The 21,508-nt window shown below is 37.6% G+C and overlaps 1 protein-coding gene across 2 annotated transcripts in view; it reads right to left on the bottom strand.

Moving 5' to 3' along the window:
- Gmds (GDP-mannose 4,6-dehydratase) overlaps positions 1 to 21,508 on the bottom strand; it is a 631,788-nt gene that overhangs the window by 96,363 nt on the left and 513,917 nt on the right. For both annotated transcript variants that reach the window (XM_074082996.1, XM_020165951.2), the window contains exon 8: positions 20,300 to 20,418. In XM_074082996.1, coding sequence (XP_073939097.1) covers positions 20,300 to 20,418 — 119 coding nt within the window. The remainder of the gene's footprint in view (positions 1 to 20,299; positions 20,419 to 21,508) is intronic.

The following is a 21,508-nucleotide window of genomic DNA, read 5'->3' as shown; positions in this document are numbered from 1 at the left end:
CTTACATAAAGTTTCAGAGCACTGAGACCAAGGAAAGTCAAAGCTACCTTTCAGAGTGAACAAGCAAAACTGACAATCCGATGTTTGTTTTTCATGGTAACACTGCAAATTCAAAGGCAATAGAACGTCTTCAAAATGCTCAAGAAAAATTAGAAATATATACTAGCTACATTATTAATTCTGAGGAAAGACTAAATATATTTTTGGATAGAGTTGCTCACAAAATATTTGCTTCCACACACCATTGTCAAGATTTTGCTTCATCATAATAGGCATGAATTATAAAGAAAAGCTTGATAGGTCACTGGCCATGCTGACCTTGACAGACTAACCTGTCCCCAGCAGCTTTTCTGTGTGGCACTGAGAGGGATTCTGGAAAGACCCAGTGGGTTTCATTCTGGCCCACCCAGAACTCTGGCCAGGCACAGGATTTCTTTCTGTCTCTTGCGTCTTCCACCAACAAAACTTCCCCAGGGTCTCCTTTTGCCACTCTGCCTCTGGACAAGGGCAGAGACTAACATCTTTAGAGTCATCAACATGCCAGTTCTTGCACCAAGGAAATCTCCATCAGTTGGGCAAATGAGTTTCTTGCACCAAGGAAATCTTCATCAGCTGGGCAAATGAGTCTGTAAAGGAGCCTGGCGAGAACCTGTCTGGGCAGGCCAACTATAGAGGCTTGGCTTCAGAAACTGAGGACAAGAAGGGTGTCTGCTGAAGCAATGATCAACAGACCAGATGCTTGATGGCGATGGAGGATGTGGGACTCAAACAGGCCCTTAGGTGTATTAGAGAAAGCTTCTGTGCTGGAGTGTCAGGGAAGAAGCTGTGAGCTTCCTGCAAGCAGCGGAAAGGAGAGCAAGGGCAATGCCTGGGTAAGAGGGAGAAGAGTATAGGCAGAGAGTCCTGGGAAGGAGAAGGAACAGCTCTCAAATGGCATCTAGGATGGGAGTGTAACCTGCATGCTCAGGAGATCACTAACAACAAAATGTAGAATTTAAATCTATTCTACATGTGGAAGGTGTTTCTTAAGATTAATACCTACACTTCTGTGTTTTCTGTATCTGTAGGCCCTTATAAATGGGGCACAGTATTGCTGAATACTGCTAAGAGTAGAGCCGGTAGTATAATCTGTTGTTTATGAATGGGGAACGAGAAGTTCCAGAGCTGAATGATTTACAGAAGGCCACATGGGAAAGGAGTATCGGAGTCAATTGCAAAGTCAGGCTTTGTGTGCCATCAACCTGGACTCAGGTCTGCCTCTATCTCACAAGGCTGAAATGAGCTAATGAGTGTGGCACCCTCTTAAAAGGGTACTGTCATTTTTATGAGGAAGCTGTTTCCATCATTATTTTCAGTAATGGTGGTCAACTGGTCCATACTTCCCTTTCTTTCTTTCTTTTTTTTTTTATTAGTGTCACTGAGAAGCTGTTCAACAGAGAAGTTCTACTTTCAAATTGTCTCTTCTTATGCCTTATCTTTAGGAAGCCAGACTGGTATGACAAACTCAATGGAAAAGCCTTGTGTGGTGGTACTTACTTTAGGGGAGGGAGGACTCAAGAGATTAAAAAAAAAAAAAAAAGACCAGAGGTGACTCTCTTCTGGTGTCAAAATGGCAGTAAAAGAATTTTCAGACAAGATCAGGCATGTTCAGGGTGATACAGCTGTAGAAGAGAGTTTTCAAATGCACAGTTAGCATTTAAACAAGCCCCTATCTTTACATGGACTACTAAACATGCTATGGCTGCCCACTTTATTTTTATTAACTAATCTGGGGCATTACTGTCCAGAATCAAAAGATGCAGGCACAGTTTCTATGCTTTGCAAGAGAAAGCAAAAGATACAGAATCTTACTACAAGGTGGGGAAGGGACTGGTCTCAGCCTATAGTTCTGTGCCTTTCTGTACTCTCTTCTACCTGCACAGTCCTATCTTTCCTGTATCTATCAAGCTCACTTCCTCTCCTCCACTATAAATCTGTCCTGAACAGTCCTTAAGCCACATACTATGCTAAGCCATGTGGTGGACCTGAACTCCATCCTTCAGTTGCTTAGAGTCTGGTGGTCACCAAAATCTTGTGAGTGATGGCAGAACAGACATGGAACTGCCAAGCCCAAAGAAAGGAACCCAGCATAGACCTGATTGAGGGAAGGTATTGGTCAAGGAGGATGTCTGAGCTAAGACCCAAGGGATGTGTAGGAAGTGGCCAGGGAAGAGAGGGAATTGTAGGATCAGATAGTTCTTAGTATGACCAATGTGGTCAAGCTGCTCTACACTGCTTGTTGGCTTGCTTAGAACCCATGTACAGTTCCCTTCCTCCTGCTTCCATGCCTTTTCATGCCATCCCACCCACATGGGCTGCTTTACTTTGTCTTCATTACTATCCAAATCTCCCACTTGAGCAAGGGCTGCTCAATCTGCAGAAAGCAGACATCCCTCCAATTTTGATCATGGTACCATGACTTTGGTACTGACATCTGTACAAACGCCATCATCTATGCATGTATGTGTGTGTGTTCTTATTAACTGTCACCGAATTAGAGTCTACCTTTATTCAAGGGCAAGGAAATATCTTCTGATTCTCTTTGATGAGTTTGGCTTTGAGAGAGAATGAGGTAGACATAGGGGATGTTTACTAAGCATCTATATGTGTTAAGTACTGTGCTGGTTGTTCAATGAGGTAATGATAAATGGGACAGTTGTTTTCAGGATCTACTAGATCCTTAAAACTAAAACTGACCTGCTACCTAGTGAATTGCACCAATGGCACATGAACTAGAAAGAGGGCTGCCTGAATCGCCAATGCATCAAATTCAAGGCTCAAACTGGCTTCTTCTACATGCTAATAATTCAAAAGCATGCTGCTTCAACATAGGTGCTATTGGAGGGTTGAGATTTTAATGGGTTAAAACTCCAAGTATCTTAGAAGTTTATAAAAATACATGCTAACAGATCTTAGATTTCCAGTGGTGACATGGGGAGACAGAAAGGGCAGGAGGCAGAGGGGGAGAAGGTGAGAGAAAGAGAAAGGTAGGGGTGTTGATGGGACAACACAGACTCCCTTTAAATGGCAACCTGAAGGTTACTGAAAGGTCTAATTTCTCTTATCAATGTGGATACTTCTGAAGGTCTGGGCCTACTTAAGAGAATCTCCAGAAAGTTCTCATGATACCTGCACTCAGAAATAGGCAGCTATATGCAAGTTTGCTCAGAGATGAATTTTCTAGTTCTAACAGCAACTGAGTGATGATGAATGAGGTGAGTTATAGTTATGTCACTTAGTCTTGCAGATTTTGCTTAACATGGTTAGACAGTATGGATGTTAAAGATTTAGCAAACTGTGGAGGTGGGAGTCAAAGTTCCCAGAAGGCTCAAAGGTTGCTGGTCTAAAAACAGCACCTTTGAAGGTATGAAGGGAAAAAAATGCAGAGCCATAATGGTTTTCCTTCTCCTCACTGTCCTATGAGGGAAGTAGGATGTCCGGTGAGAATGTTGTTCATTGTTGCAAGGATAGTGCAACTGAACAGTCACAGGCTCAGCAGTCACAGGTCTTGCAGGAGTGAAGCCAGAACCAGGTACACGTGACTTACCCTAGACCCCATAGGCACTGTCAGCCTTCTTAGGTGTCCTCTTAGTCCAAGGGCTCAGAAGTCACACCTCAGGAGATACTATCAACAAGCGTGAGACCCTGAGTTCAAATCCGTGTCCCTCCCCTCAAAATAAAAGAAAAAGAAAGGAGTTGCCGTCACATGGGCACAGCCAACATAAAATGCTTGCTATCTCAGCCAGGACTGTAGAAATGCATTTCTTTTCTAATGTGTAAAAATTTTGCCCCGTTGTTTTTATAGCACCAAAACTATGATAAATACTTTCAATGTCCAAAACTTCTTTCCCCCTGCAGTAGCAGACACTAGCTCTCACATGGGTGTAGACTATTCTTACAACTCTCTTCCCAAACTTTAACAAAATGAATGACATAAAGTTAGTCAACAAGCATTTGCCTGTTTGATTTCTTCTACTAGCATCTTGGAGATAATAGGAGAAAAGTGTTTTCCTTTTTCACATTACTTAGTAATAAGTTGACAGGAAAATGAAAAACAAAACATAACACTAAAAAGAGCCCCAATAATGCAATCTCCTCCAAACAAACAAGCAAGCAAACACCCTGTAATGCTCTGAGATGAAAACAGTGTTGCTGCCTTCCTAATACAAATGACCCTATGAGACTATTAAGATAGCATGTGGTACCCATCTGCCCTCCTGAATATCTTTAACTAACCCAAACTCAAGTTAATGTGCTGTTTTCTCACAAATTCAAATAAAAAATTACTCCAGTGGTATTCAAAGGCATTAAGAGGGAATATGAGGATTGGTTCTAAACAGATAGATGGCAACAGTTGTTAAGGCTTTTAATGAACACTACCACAGATATTTTCAAAAACAGTAGAAGAAATGAGAAGAGACAACAGATATTAAAACAGATGAAGTGACCCATATATTTATTGATGTATCCAATAAATAAAATCATGTATTTTGACTCTAGCAGCTGAGGGAAAATATTGATAAGGTTCCTTTAAGCTCATGAAGCATAGTTGCTGAAAATTATGAGGGCAAAAAGCATTCTGTCTTAATGGTGCCACTAATGAAGCTAGAAACCTTGGCCCTCTATTATCCAGTGGCTCACCAAATCTGTTCCTTCTGTTTCTCTTGAGTCGATCCTTACCCCCTCTCTCCATGCCTGTGGGTGAGGTCAGGTCCTTACCAAACCCCTCTTAGTAGGGTAGCTTCAATAGTCCTCTAGGGAAGAAGTATGGTGGCTTCCCTATAGCTGTCACCACCATGCCAGAGTGAATCATGCTAAGCATGAAATCCATGGAAATTACAGTGACAATGAGCAATTTTAGAAAGACTTTCTGGACAAGTTGGCTTTGGGGAATATCCATTTGTGCTCAATTAAGTATTTACAGAGTGCCTATTGCAGCAGCTGTTCTGAGCACTGAGAATACCCTGGGAATGAGACGGATGCTAGTCCGGTCTCAATTGCTTACAGCTGCAGACCCAAAAGGGAGCGTGTGTTTTGGGGGGGGGTTGTTGCTCAAGCAACTCAGGAGGGGTGCTGCTGTTTAGGGGGAGATTTTCTTCTAGAAAGAGAACTCTAAGACCAAAACAGCATTTAGTGAAAACTGACCTTGAAAAATCCTTTAAATCTTGCATCATTCAACTAGAATTTGGACTCTTAAAAGCACAAAAGACATGTGTTATATTGTTTGGTCTCTTTGCATTTGATGGGGGCTTCCCTTTACCAGAGGTGTGCAAGCTTAGAGCTATTTCCCTGCAAATATCATATAACCAACTTTTTTTTTTTGAAAAGAATATGAATAAGGAGGAAGAACAGTGCAAATAAAGGGAAGAGGTGTATCAACCCTTTAGAGGTGCATTGAACCCAGGGCTGTGCATGTTAGGGATGTGCTTAACTGCTGAGCTACATCCTCAGTCCTAGAGGTTCCTCTTGAATCAGAACATGCTCAGCTCAGATCCTGGCTCTGAGAACTCCATTGCTGGGGTGGGCACTGAACATCACTGTGCCTCAGTTTCCTCTTCAGTGTGACAGTAATCTAGCTTGGGAACTAACCTGTATGAGTGTGCAGCTCCTGGAATGCTTTTGTGAGCATATGCTGTTTGTTTGCCTCACACCATGTGTTACCTTTCTTGCATAACAGCACCCTGCTACTGTGGAGGACCCTGCTCCCTTCCCATTCAAACTGTGGATACCCAGTGGAGCAATCCATTACAGACTTCCCTGTCTTGACCACAAAATTAGGCCTGATCCAGCCACACACTCTTGACTGTAGCTAGAGAATGATCATAAGACCCAACTGCTTTTGATCATTATCCAGTCATTAACAGCAAATGGTTATGTAGAGCTTAGGCTCTGCCAAGTGCTATACATATAGATAGGAACTCTTCAACCCAGCCTTTACCATCCTTATCTTACAGTTGGGAGAAAACAGACAGAGGGAGGATAAATAACTGCCTTAGGAAGCCACAGAACAGGGATTCTAGCCTAGGAAGGTAGCACTGGACCTGTGCTTTTAACCACAGCATTACACCACATTGTGTATAGGTAAGGATGAATGACTTTGGAATGGAACCGACCAAATCATGAAATAAAGAAATTAAATAGTAATCTTGGGAAAAAGAAGCATGGCCATCAGTTCCCCCTTACCTATGAGAGAATATGTTCTATGACCTCAGTGGATGCCTGAAACCACGGTATGAACTAAACTCCATATATACTATGTTTTTTCATATACATGTATACCTAGGATAAAGTTTGATTTGTTAATCAGGTACAGTAAGAGTTAACAACTACTAACAAAATAGAATAAGCATAACAATATACTATAACTGTCAGCATCACTATTCTTGCATTTTTCAGCCATTAAGTAAAATAAGGGTTACTTGAACACAGGCACTGTGATACCATGGCAGCTGATCTAATAATCAAGTGGACTATTAAATGACTAATGAGAAGATAGTATATTAAGTGTGAATACACTGAGCAAAGAGATGATTTATGTCCTGGGTTGGATGGAAAGAGTGTGAGATTTCATCATGCTACTTAGAATAGTGCACAATTTAAGGCCTATGAATTATTTATTTCTGGAAAATTTCACTTAATATTTTATATTGTAGTTGACTACCAGTAAGCGCACCACAGGTAAGGGGGACTACTATATTTCTGAAGTCCAATAAAAGAAGGTTTCCCAAAACCAGGTACAACACTCAGCCTCCTATGATTTGTTCAGGTCCTAGTGTGCTTTGTCTGTTTCTGTCTAGGTTTTGATTTTGAGGCTACTGCTCCCATGAAAGACTTGCTAGATCCCTCAAAACTCACAGCTGCAGCCAAGGAGCAGTATGGGCTCAACAAAGCATTGCCTGTGGCTCCTATTCCAGCTGAGAACAGTATGCTGACACATGGGGCCCAAGAACATCCAGAAGAAGGCAACTGAAAAAAACAATGAAACATAACTTATAGACATGATCACAAAGCCAGAGTCATTTTTAAAAAATCTGGCCTGGAAGTAAGTTTACCTTTTTGGACAAACTACAGGTTGAATATTCCTTATTTGAAGGGCATGGAACCAGAATTCTGAATTTGTCTGGTTTCTGGAATATTTGCAAATACATAGTAGGCTATGTATCCATATTTGGGCTAAGGCCCAAGTTTAAACATAAAATTCATTTATATTTCAAACACCTTATAACACATCCTAAAAATAATTTTGCATAGTATTTGTAGCATACCTGACCCACCACATGAGGTCAGATGTGAAATTTTCCACTTGTGGCATCATATTGGTGATAAAAAAATTTCAGATTTTGGAACATTTTGAATTTCAGATTCAGAATGATCAAACTGTATGAAGAATATGTATTGTGGAAATTATGAACCCTCAATTCACCTAATATGATGCAGAAAGATTTGAAACAGGTAGGGTACCATTTCTTAATTTATCAGGTAAGAGCTACCAGCATTGATAGGCTGCTACTCAGAAGATGTTATTAAAGAACTAAGTGAGGTTTTTAGTTCCTTTAGAATGCTCAGCACCTCACATCCACCTCTTTTCTGGAGGAAGGTGAAAACAACCCCTTTATTTCACTAAAATTTTATAATTTGTATATCTGCTTGTCAAAGGAGAAAGCTCTTGTATTTTAGTCTGTCATCTGAAAATGGAGTTTGCTTTACTAGGATTTCCCTGCTGAGGAGAAACCAATAATGACAAGGCCTATCTTAGGAAGAGGAAGGAGTCAGATATAATAAACATCTGCTGCTCAGTTCTGAATGACAGGAGGAGTTTCCCAGCTAGTGATGCAGAGGATTTCAATATAAATCTAACAATTAAGCTTGGGCCAGGTGTAGCTCAAGTGTAGAGCCCATGGTTACCATATGCAAGCCCCTGGGTTGAACCATCAGCACCAAGAAGTAAAAAATAAAAAAGTAAAAATTAAGCTTGGAAAAATGCTGGCTTAAATGAAGTTAAAAAGTTCCTGCAATGTAGACTTTTTAATATTCTCTGTTGATTTGTGATTGTCCAAGAGGGGCTTGTAATATACAATATTTTAAAATAAACTAGATATGCAATGCTGTTTTAGAATAGCATCCTAGTTTGGGAAAGACAATGCCAGGTCACAGAAAGTAAGCATTTAGTCCACAGGACTATAGGACAAAAGAATACCATGGTGGCTCCATTAAGAGCCTTATCTTCAAAGATGGGAGATTCATATACATTCAGAAAAGTGTCTTATTGGAGGATTCATTTGTAAGACTACCCCAAAATTTAAAATTGTGTTTAAGTTTACTTCTTACTACACCCACAAGCTCATTATAGTTTGAGAAAGAGCAAATTGTATGAATGGTCAGTATTAAATTCTGATGTGTTTGCCTCTAATATTTTAGTCACAGCTTAGTGGTTGATCTCATAACAATCTAAACTTGCATCCTGTCTATTTCATTTAGTGTCATCATAACCATATTTCATGGTACTTGTATCCCTCACAGTGTTATTTTAAGTAGCAATATAATAAATTAAACATTTCCTTGATGGTTACAACATAGTTTCTTATTTCCTATTTATAAAAAATCAACTAGGTAATTTATAAAGTTCTATGAGTTCTGAAAAATGCATGGGCTCATGTAACCGCTGCCACAATTAATATAGAAACATTCCCACCACCCCAAACATTCCTTGTGCCTGTCCTAGTCACTCAGCTCCAAGCTTAAATATGTATCTCACAGACTAATTTTTTCTTTTGGGATGGTAATAGGGCTTGAACTCAGTGCCTCCCACTTGCTAGGCAGGTGATCTGCTATGTGAGCCAAATCTCCAGTCTTCTTTTGCTTTAGTTATGTTTTTGGTAGAGTCTCCTGTTTTTGCCCAGGGCCTACCTCAGACTGTAATCTTCCTACTTATGTCTCTCAAGTAGCTGGATTATAGATGTGTACCTCTATACCTTGCTTGGTTGTTGAGATGGAGTTTTGCTAACTTTTGCTCAGAATGGCCTCAAATTGCAGTCTTCCTGATCTGTTTCCTGAGTATCTAGGATTACAGACAAGAGTCACCTTGCCTGGCCTTCCTAGACTAATCTTTGGCATCTTTTGGTGTGCCAGATGACCGTTAACTCAATCATGTTCAGGCAACTCTGACTGGCTTCTAGCCCTACAGATTAGTGTTAAGAATATCATTCAAAATGAGTCACTCAGTATCTACAATCTGACTTTTTTCACCAGGCACAGTCAAGATTTTTACAATTCACCCATGTTGTTACATGTATTGGTAATTTATGCATTTTAGTTACTGAGTAATACATTCCATTATATGGTGACAATTGATTATCTATTTATTGGTTAATGAGACATTGGGGAGGTGACATTTTATTAGAAATAAAGTTGCTATGCATAGTCATGTGTAGGTCTCTATGTGGACACATATTTTCATTTTTCTTTGATAAATCTCTCGTCACATGGTAAATATAGATTGGTTATAAAAAGCCATACTTTCTCAAGGTGGCTGTACTATTACTTTCATCAGTGTGATGAGAGGTGATTTGCTACATCATCATTTACACTCAGCATTGTGGATCTTTTTTTCATGCTAGCCATGCTAAAGAAATTGTTGTGGTATTACTTTGTGGTTTGAACATACCTTTCTCAGATAACTAAACACACTGAGCATTTGTCATGCTCATTTGTATATTTTCTTGTATGAGCATTTGTTCAAAATTTTGTTCATTTTCATTGAGTTGTCTTCTTATTCTTAAATTATCAGAGATCCTTTACATTCTAAACACAAGTATTTTTGTCAGATATTTATACTTACTTTCTCTCTGACTATGGCTTAGCTTCCCATTTTATTAATGGTTACTCTCAAAGAGCAGAGATTTTTAATTCTGCAATTCATTTTATCAAACAAACAAACAAAATCTTGTGATGCTGACAATTAAACCCAGGACCTCACACATGCTAGGCAAGCTCTGAATTACATCCCCAATATTCCTGTTTTGGTAATGATTCTTGCTTTTAGTGTTCTAAGAAATCCTTGCTTTTTCCCCAAATTGACCTATCTATTCAATGAAAACACATACCTAAGAACACAAAATCCATAAAACTACACAAAATATAAAGTATTTTCAATTTGAAAGGCTTCATGAAGAACTGAAAAAATAAGCCGCTGTCTGGGAGACTGTCCGCAAAACATAAAAACTCATCAGCTCAATAATAAAACATCCAACAAAATATGTGTCTACCTCAAGATAACAAAGCTTTTCTGTTTTCATCTAAAGGTTTTTTAGTTTTTAGCTCTTAACATTTATATCTGTGATCCATTTTTTGTTTATGGTATGAGGTATCTATCTGCTGTTTCACATTTTTTCCCCATGACTGTCATCCATTGTTCCAGTACTATTTGTTGAAAAATACTATACTTTCCCAACTGAATTATGCTGACATCTTTGTAGAAATTCAGTTGGCCACATAAGATTAGGTCTATTTCTAGCAAATTTTGTGTTCTGTCAGTCTGTCTATAAGTCTAACCTCATGTCAATACCATATGGTTTAAGCTTTAAAGAATTAAACTGGGCACTGGTGGCTCATGCCTGTAATCCTAGCTACTTGGGAGGCTGAGGTTGAGAGCATTGCAGTTCAAAGCCAGCTCAGGTAAATAGTTTTTGAGACTCCATCTCCAAAATATCTAGAGCAAAATTGACTGGAAGTGTGGCTCAAGCAGTAGAGCATCTGCTCTGCAAACATAAGGCCCTGAGTTCAAATCCCAGTTACACTAAAAAAAAAAAAAGAACTCTTAAAATGAGGCAACAAATGTTCTCCAGCTTTGACCTTTTCCAAAATAACTTTGGATTCTTGGCAGTTCCATATAAATTTTAGAATCAGCTGATCAATCTCCCCTCTCCTTTTTCCTCCTTTTTTTTTTACATAGACTCTCACTATTTATAGCCCAGACTGGCTCAAACTCACTATGATCCTACTGTCTCAGTATTCTTAGTGCTGGGATTATAGATGTGTACCACTAGGCCCAACTCAGCATGTCAATTTCTACCAAAAAAGCCCATGACACTTTTTTTTCTTCAGTATTAGAAACTATTTGACTGGGCTGGCTTTGAATCACAATCCTCCTGATCTCTGCCTCCCGAGTAGCTAGGATTACAGGTGTGAGCCTCTGTTGCCTGCTTAATGCCCATGACTTTGATTAGAAGTGTACTACATTAATTTGAAGGACAGCAACAACTTATCAACATTCAGTCCTCCAATCTAAGAATATGGTATATATTCCCCTCTGTTTAGGCTTCATCAATGTCTTCTAAATTTTAATGCACAAGTATTTCATGTATTTTATTAAATTCATACTGAAATTTTCATGTTTTTCAGAATCTACTGAGAACTGTATTTTTATTTCAATTTCCAATTATTCATGGGTAGTACAAAGAAATACAATTGTTTTTTATGCACAGACCTTGCTTCTATGACTTCATTAAATACACATGCTTGTTCTAATAGCTTTTTCAATTTGTAAATTATTTAGGTTTTCTATGTTCACTATTGTGCATGATAAAGGCAAACATACTTCTTTCTTTAATGCCTTTTGCTTGTTTTATTTGTGGACAGGATCTCTAGGACAATGGTGAAAAGGAATCATCATGAAATATAATTGTGGTTTCCTTAATGCCATTCATTGAGGAAATTTCCTTCATTTCTTAACCTGTTGAAAGTCTTATTTCTTTCCTCCCTCTTCCCATTCCCCCTCTTCCTCCACTGTATTGGGATTGAAACTCAGAGCCTTACCTGACATTTCAGCCATACTCTCAGCCCCTTTTTTATGTCTTCTAAATAGCTGTTGAACGTGTCAAATGCTTTAATGCTTTTTGTGTGTCTATTGAAAAGATATCAAATGGAATATGGCTTCTCTCATGTTGAATCAATATTTATGTATTTCTAGATTCAACTTGCTTATATCTTACTAGAGATTTTTGTTGTTGTCTCTATGTTTATGTGGAATACTGTCTAGATTTCTTTTCTTGTAATGCCTTTGTTTTAGTTTCAGAGCCCCATAAAATGAGTTGGGAAGTATTCACTCTTCTAAATATATATAGCAAGAATATTATTTTTTTCCTTAAAATGACTGCTAGAATTCACCAGTAAAATTCATTTTCTTTAACAGTTTTAGAATAATTAATGTTTCTATTTTTTCTGGAGTCAGTTTTGGCAATTGTGTCTTTCATAAAATATGACCATTTGCTTGAATTTGACAAATTAGCAAATTAGAAAAAAGTCTTCAGAATATTCCTTTATTATTCTTTTAGTGTCTAAAGGATCTACATTGATGTTCCTGCTTTTATTTCCAATATTTATAATTTCCGCATTCTTGTTTTTCCTGGCCAGTCTGGATACAGGTTGAGCTATGTTCTGGGTATATTTATTTTCTCTAAGGTTTTTCTGTTTTCTATATCATTGACCTCCATTTCTACTTTACTATTTCCTTTCTTCTCTTTGCTTTGGATTTAATTTGCTCTTCCTTCTCTAGCTTCTTAGACTCCTGATTAGAAGCTTCCTTCTTTTTCACTATTAGTATTCTAAGCCACAAATTACTCTTGAAACATTGCATTAGTTGTATTCAATAAGTGTTGATAGTCAGTAATACATTCAGTTCAAAATGTATTTTAATTTCCCTTGTGATTTCTTCTTTCACCTGTGAGTTATTTAGATATATGTGCTTTAATTTCCAATTATTCAGGGATTTTTGATATTTTTCTGTTACTGGTTTCTAATTTAATTTCATTTTGATCAGGAAACACACTTATGATTTCAGTTCTTTAAAATTTAAGGAGACTTCTGTTGTGGCATAGAATATGGTCCATCTTAGTGAATGTTTCAGGTACACTTGAATGTGAATTTTGTCATTTTTGAGTAATGGATGATATGTTTTATGATGTTAATTAGGCCAATTAGATTTATTATGTTGTTCACATCTTCTATATCATAATTTTTTTTTTTTTTGGTGGGACTGGGGTTTGAACTCAGGGCATTGTGCTTGCAAAGCAGGCGCTCTACCACTTGAGCCACTCCTCCTGTCCATTTTGCTCCGGTTATTTTGGAGATGGGGTCTTGTGAACTGTTTGCCTAGGCTGGTCTTAAACCACAATCTTCCCAGTCTCCCAACCTTCCAAGTAGTTAGGATTATAGGCATGAGCCACCAGCGCCTGGCTATATCCTGATTTTTTTGTCTACTTATTCTGTTAATTACTGAGAGGAGTGTTGAAATATCCAACTATAAAGTTATTCTATTTCTCCTCAGTGCTATATTTTGAAGTGAATATAAAAAGGTTGATATACACTAAAAATCGCTGTCTTCATGATGAATTGATGAATGCTATGAAATGACTCTTTTTATTCCTTGCAAGTTTTAAAGTCTAATTTGTTTCTTATAATATACCAGCTTTTGTATCATGAATATTTTCATATTTTTCACCTTTTTTACTTCTAATCTGTGTGTTTTTATTTAAAGTAAGTCTCAGATAGTACGCTGCTTTTTTTAAAACCAAGTCTGACATCTCACTTTTGGGGCATTTATAGTTGACATAATTATCAATACAGTTATCACTTGTTTTCTATTTGTCCCATCTGTTATTTTTTCTCCATTGCCTCTTTTCCTACTTCTATTTGGCTTCAGAATTTAGGATTCCATTTCAAGTCCACCATTGGCCAGTTGCTATTGTTTTGTTTCAGTAGAGGTCTAGAATTTATAGTATGTAGTTTAGCTTACTGCATGCAGTCTATCTTACAACTATTTTACCCAAGTTCACATCTAATGTATAATTCTTACAACAATGTGATTTAAATAATGCTTCCATCATGCCCCACCTTTGTGCTACCACTGTCATGTAACAGACATACACAGTACTAGAAACTTCACAGTATAGAGAACCCAGATATGAAGCCACACAACTATAACCAACTTGTCTTTGACAAAGATGCTAAAAATATACGATAGAGAAATAGCAGCCTTTTCAACAAAAACTGCTGGGAAAACTGGTTAGCAGTCTGCAAAAAACAGAAACTAGATCCATTTATATCACCCTATACCAATATTAACTCACAATGGATCAAGGATTTTAAAATCAGACCACAAACTCTAAAGTTGATACAGGAAAGAGTAGGAAATACTCTGGAGTTAGTAGGTACAGGTAAGAACTTTCTCAATGGAACCCCAGCAGCACAGCAACTAAGAGATAGCATAAGTAAATGGGACTTCATAAAACTAAAAAGTTTCTGCTCAACAAAAGAAATAGTCTCTAAACTGAAGAGAACATCCACAGAGTGGGAGATAATATCTGCCAGCTACACATCAGACAAAGGACTGATAACCAGAATATATAGGGAACTTAAAAAACTAAATTATCCCAAAACTAATGAACCAATAAAGAAATGGGCAAGTGAACTAAACAGAACTTTCTCAAAAGAAGAAATTCAAATGGCCAAAAAATACATGAAAAAATGCTCATCATCTCTAGCAACAAAGGAAATGCAAATTAAAACCACACTAAGATTCCACCTCACCCCTGTTAGAATAGCCATCATTAGCAACATCACCAACAACAGGTGTTGGTGAGGATGCAGGGAAAAAGGAACCATCTTACACTGTTGGTGGGAATGTAAACTAGTACAACCACTCTGGAAAAAAATTTGGAGGCTACTTAAAAAGCTAAACATTGATCTACCATTTGATCCAGCAATACCACTCTTGGGGATATACCCAAAAGACTGTGACACAGGTTACTCCAGAGGCACCTGCACACCCATGTTTATTGCGGCACTATTCACAACAGCCAAGATGCCCCACCACTGACGAATGGATTAAGAAAATGTGGTATCTATACACAATGGAATTTTATGCAGCCATGAAGAAGAACGAAATGTTATCATTCGCTGGTAAATGGATGGAATTGGAAAACATCATTCTGAGTGAGGTTAGCCTGGCCCAAAAGACCAAAACTCGTATGTTCTCTCTCATATGTAGACATTAGATCAAGGGCAAACACAACAAGGTGATTGAACTTTGATCACAAGATAAAAGCGAGAGCACACAAGGGAGATATGAGGATAGGTAAGACACCTAAAAAATTAGTTAGCATTTGTTGCCCTCAATGCAGAGAAACTAAAGCAGATACCTTAAAAGCAATGGAGGCCAATAAGAGAAGGGGACCAGGAACTAGAGAAAAGGTTAGATCAAGAAGAATTAACCTAGAAGGTAACACACATGCACAGGAAATTAATGTGAGTCAACTCCCTGTATAGCTATCCTTATCTCAACTAGCAAAAACCCTTGTTCCTTCCTATTATTGCTTATACTCTCTCTTCAACAAAATTAGAAATAAGGGCAAAATAGTTTCTGCTAGGTATCGAGGGGGTGGGGGGGAGAGGAAGGGGGTGGGGTGAGTGGTAAGGGAGGGGGTTGGGGCAGGGGGGAGAAATGACCCAAGCATTGTATGCACATATAAATAATAAAAAAATAATAAAAAAAGAGAAACTCCACAGTATATTATTTTAACTTAATTTTCTTTTTTTTTTTTTTGGCAGTACTAGAATTTCAACTTAGGATCTCATGCTTGCTAGGCAGATGCTCTGCTACTGGAGCTCCACTACCAGCTCTTCTTTGTTTAGTTATTTTTTTCATACAGAGTCTTATGTTTTTTGCCTAGTACTGGCTATGGCCCATGATCCTATGTAGGCCTCCTGTGTAGATGCAATTACAAGCATGCACCACCACGCCTAGCTTTTGTGTCTAACTTTTTGCCTGTGCTGGCCTTGAACTACAATCCTCCTGATCTCTGTCTCTGAAGTAGCTGGGATGAGAGGTATGTGCCACCACATATTTTAACTCCAAAAAGTCAATTATCTTTTAAAGAAATTTAGGAATGGGGAGACCTTTTCCCACATATTTTCTATTTATCTTGCTGTTGATTCTCTTGTATCGATCCAAGTTTTGAACTAGTATCATTTTTCTTCTGTCTCAATGTTTGCTGGTAAAAAATCATCTCATCTTTTGTTTATCTGAAAAAATTTTTTAATTCATCTTCAAGCCTTCATGTGTTAAAGGCATGGTCCCCAATGCAGTAGTGTTCAGAGGCAGTTGTATCATAAAGGTCCTGAACTTATCAATGGCTTAATCCATTGATGGATTCCCAGTTGAATGAACTATTGGGAAGTGATGTAGGCTGCAGAAAGTGGGGCCTAGTTGTAGGAAGTAGGTCACTGAGGAATGCTCTTGAAGGGTATGTCGTGTCCTGGTCGCTCACTCTCTCTGCTTCCTGGTCATCATGAGATAAGCAGCGTTCCTACACCACATACTTCCTACCAAGACATTCAGCCTTGCATAGGGCCCACAGCAACAAGGGCCAAAAGACCAGGAAATATCTCTGAAACTATGAGCCAAATAAACCTTTCCTCTGTAAGTTTTTTTTTTTTTCCAGATATTCTGTCACAGCAATAGAAACATACCTTATCCACTTAACAAGTATTTTTTTCCTGGGGATAGACTCCTAGGTTGCAGGTTTCTGTTAGCAGTATAAAAATGCTGACCTATTGCATTCTGCCTTGCATATTTTCTGACAAAATTTGTTTTCTATTTGTTTTTCTGTAAATAATTGGCTTGAACTAGCTGCTCTACAGATTTCTCTTTAGCATTTATTTTCAATATTTTGATTATGAGGTATGACTTTCTGTTTGAGGTTTATGCCTGTGGGATCTGTGGTTTTGTTGTTTTCATCAAATTTGGGGAAAATGGTAATTTTTTCGATTCTTTTCTTTGCCCCTGCCCCCATTTCTCCAATGATACTTCTCAGGTTGCTTGATAATTGTTCCACAGGGCTCTGAAACTGTTCATTTTTATTCCCTACTCATCTTTCTTTTCTGTGCCTCATCTTGGATCATTTCTATATTCATTTCTACATGCTCACTCGTCTTCTTCTACAATATCTAATCTGCAATGCCAACAATGAATTTTTTAATTTCCAATGCTTAAGTTTTCACTTCTAGAGGTTCTATCTAGTTTCCTAAAAATGTGTTCTCTCTTCAATGTACTCGTGTGTTTCTTAAAATAACAGTACATAGTTATAACAGTCATTTCAAAATCCTTATGTGTTCATATCATATTTTCATTACTCTTTAGTCTGTTTTTATTGCTTGATTTTTATCCTAATTATAGGTCATGTTTTCTTGCTTCTTGACATACCTACTAATTTTTGATTAAGCTGAACATAATGAATTTTATGTAGTTGAGTGTCAAGATTTTACTGTCTTCCTTTGAAGAATGTTGCATTTTATAATGGCAGGAAGCTAAATTATGTGTGTTCAGTTAGATCCCTTTGAGACAAGTATTTACACTTTGTTATTGCTGAGTCTAAACCAGCCTTTACTCTAGAGATTATCCTGTTAACTGAGGCTGAGCCCTTCTGGAACCTGTATTGCACTCTAAGTGACCCACAGGTTGCTCCATCATGGCTGGATGAACCCTGAATGCCTTCCAGTCTTGGGTAGAACTTTGAGAAACATTCAGCCCCAGATCCCAGTAGTTCTCTGTTTAAGCTAGTAGAGTTTCTTATATACATGCACCTTACGATGAAGCAGCATCTCAAGAGGACTTCTACACAGATTTCTGGAGCTCTTTTCTTTGTAGATTCCATCTTTCTAGAACTGTGGTCCACAAAGTCCAGGTACCTCAGACTTGCTGAATTCTGGTCTCTGCTTCCTCAACTCAGCATGATAGTACTCTGCTTAGGCTTCCCCTTTTCATGCTTCATAGTCTACTCTGTCCCCAAGAAGAAAGCCAGGGTGATTTCAGGACCCAACTTGTTAGTTTCTCTTCTGTTAGGGATCACAGTCCTGGAATGCCTATTGTCCAAAATGTAAAACAATTGTGTCATATATTTTGTCTAGTTTCATAGTTTTTTTTTAAGATAAAAAGTTAAATCTAGTTTCTTTTATTCCATCATCATGACTAGAAGTGGAAATCCTTTCTTATGTTTTAAAAGTGAATCTTGCTGCTCCACTACTGATGAATGGATTAAGAAAATGTGCCATTTATACATAATAAAATTTTATTCGGCCATAAAAAAAGAACGAAAATTTGTCATTTGCAGGTAAATGGACGGAAGTGGAGAACATCATCATAAGTGAAGTTAGTCAGGTTCAGAAGGCCAAAGACTGGATATTTTCTCTCATAAGTGGCATACAGACCTAATATAAATACAGTAATATGAAAAACAGTCACACTAAGGGGAGGTCACATATGAGAAGAGGGAAGGTAAAAGAAGGAAGTTAAGAAGGTGAATATGGTTGATGAACTTCCTATACAAAAATGAATATAGAATTCTTGAATCTGTTGAAATCACCATAAGAAGGGGACTAAGTAGAAAGGAGAAAGATAAAGGAGATGAACCAACTCAGGTTATAATACATATATACATGGAAATTCCAAGGAAACTTCCTGTATAGCTATCTTAAACGAACAAAATGTCATTCTTTTTCTTTTACAAAATTGGACAGAGAACAGGTCCTGTATGGAGGGTTGATACCAGTGGGAGGGGAGGATGTGGGGAAAAGGTGAATACTGTGAAAAAACTATGTACACATATATGTAAATGGAAAAATGAGTCCTGCTGAAACTATTCCAGGAAGGGGGGAGTGGGGAAATAAAGGAGAATGATGGAGGGGGTGAATTCAAGTATGATATATTTGATACATTGTAAGAACTTTTGTAAATTCCACAATGTACCCCCAGTACAACAATTTTTTTTAAAATGAACTTAAAAAAATAAAAATGAATCTTGGAAAATAGTTTGGTGGTTCCTCAAAAAGTGGAATGACCATATGACCCATAAATTCCACTCATAATTAAAAGCAGGGACACATACACATCTTTATGAATGCATATTATAGTAGCATTATTCACAATAGCCCACAGGTAAAAACAACTGGGTGTATATCAACAGATGAACAGATTAACAAAATGTGGTATATATACATAATGCAATATTATTCAGTCTTTTTTGTTTGTTTTTTGAAATAGGGTCTTGCTACCTTGTAGTCCAGGTTGGTTTCAAACTCACAATCTTGCTAGGCAGGCATTCTACGACTTGAGCCACTTCACCAGCCCCACAATCATCTTGCCTTAGCCTCCTGAACACTGGTATTGTAGGTCTGTGTGGCCATAGATAGCTATTATTCAGTGTTAAGAAAAAGAAATGAAACGCTGCAACATGGATGACTTCTGAAAACATTATGCTAAGGAAAAGAAGACAGACACAAAAATGACAAATATTGTAGGATTCTATTTTGAGGTAGAATAGGCAAATTCATAGATGGAAAATAGAATAGAGGTAACCAAGTACTGTGGGAAAAGGAAAGGAGGAGTTATTATTGGTGATAATTGTATAACTGTGTGAACATAATAAATGTGTATTATGATTAGGATGGCAAAAAATAAAAAAGAATCCTTCATCTATAATGATTTTCCACAAATCTTTCAAATATTCTAATAAAATATGACTTCAAAATTTGTGTAATTTTAGAAGTATATATAGTGCATGATTTAAACTGGATCATTTTGCTATAAAAGATAGCATTGGCTCAACTGCCAAAACTTAGATGGGATCTGAGGATTGGATGGTAGTAATTTATCACTGAATTTCCTGAGTTTGGTCGTTGTATCACATTTTTGTAGGAGAATGCCATTTTAGGAAATATACCTTCAGGGTGATGGGGCATCAGGTCACAGCTTATTCTCAATGGTTTAGAGAAAGAAGACTGTTACATTGTTGAAGCTTTTAGATGGTTTCTAATATTAAAAATATAAAATGAAAGAAGTGGAGAAAATTGGGTAATGTTTTCACATTGGAGTGGTAAGGGTGCAGCTAGCTACAGGGAAATCACAGCAAAAGATGGCATTTATATTATGATAAAAAAATTTTAAATTGAAAAAATTTAAACAAAAAAAACTAAAAATAAAAACATAAAATAAATTTTGAAAAGACTGGGTTTAGATGCTAATAAGCATTTGACATATTACGTAAGAGGGATTGCATGCAGTACCTAACATGGAAACCTGTATTGCTTTATAAGACCATAAAAAGAGAAGATGAGAAACAGAATCAAAATGAAATAGCAAGCCATATGCACACCTTCTAGCAAACATCTGGTGAAAGAGCAGCAATCACCTCTCAGGTGTACTTACACAATGGTTTTTCCAATGTGCATAAATGATTTCTCGACAAATTCGCGGACACTGTGGACTTCCCCAGTAGCTATGACAAAGTCCTCTGGCTCATCATTCTGTAACATCAGCCACATAGCCTAGAAAAAAAGAGAAGCAAAGCCACGTGAAAGTCGTACTCAGCAGCCACTTTGGGAATACCATGCTATCAAATACACATAATTGGATATGGAGATGTACAGCTAGAAAATGAGCGTGAATTTAATAGGATATTCTAGCCACTACAGTGATAGTTCTCACAATTTAGTGTGAATCAGAAACATATGGGGGACATCTTGCTATGGATTCCTGGGCCCAATCAAAGAGGCATGGACTCAGGAGGAATCTTTATCTTTAACATTCTAGAAGATTCTGAGTAGATCCTTGAATCACAACTTAGATATTGTTTGACATTGTGGTGGATAAACCTTTCCATAGTAAGTTTATGAAAGAGTAGTTCCAAAAGAATTGTCTAATTGTCCTGCATGTCATAGATGGCAGGCAAGGAAAAAAATCATTTGAACACAGATTGTAAACTGAATCATTAAAATTCTTAAAAGTAGAACCTCATTTCTTAACAATAAGGTGAAAATTTACTAGTCAAAACACAACATAGATAATAATCATTAATGGAAAAACAAGTTCATAATAGAGAGTACTAGTATTTTAAAAAGTTGTCTGATATGTGAACACATTTACATGAGTTAAGGTATACCCTTTTCACACTATGATTGAAATGGATATATTACTGAGGTGTACTCCCTCAACAGGAACAAGGAGTCTGGCTTGGCAAAAATGCAGGAGCATCTAAGACAGACTGGTGGCAGCTTTCACAGTCTGGCTCTACTTGGTTAGAAAAATTTTATCAATAGCATACAGACCTATAAATGCACATTAATTGCAGAGTTTTTTTTAAACACAGAGGACCCAGATTTTATTTTTTAATTAAGTGTTTCTGGTATCTGACAGGAGCATATCTCTTTAAGAAAGATTCAAGCAGGGTGGGGGTGTAGCTCAGTGGTAAAGCATGTGCTTAGTATACATGAGTCTCTGGGTTCAATCCATAGTGACCGAAAAATAGAAAAGGAAAGGAAAGAACGGAGAGAAGGAGGGGGCAGGAAGGGAAAAAAAGAAGGAAGGAAGGAAGGATTGGTTCTGAGCAAAAGAATGTTTTTTTCTATCATTCCCATC

This window comes from Castor canadensis, chromosome 8 (assembly GCF_047511655.1).
Source record: "Castor canadensis chromosome 8, mCasCan1.hap1v2, whole genome shotgun sequence".
NCBI classification, from domain to species: domain Eukaryota; kingdom Metazoa; phylum Chordata; class Mammalia; order Rodentia; family Castoridae; genus Castor; species Castor canadensis.
The sequence above is the reverse complement of the archived record's forward strand: the minus strand, read 5'-3'. Positions and strand labels throughout refer to the sequence as shown.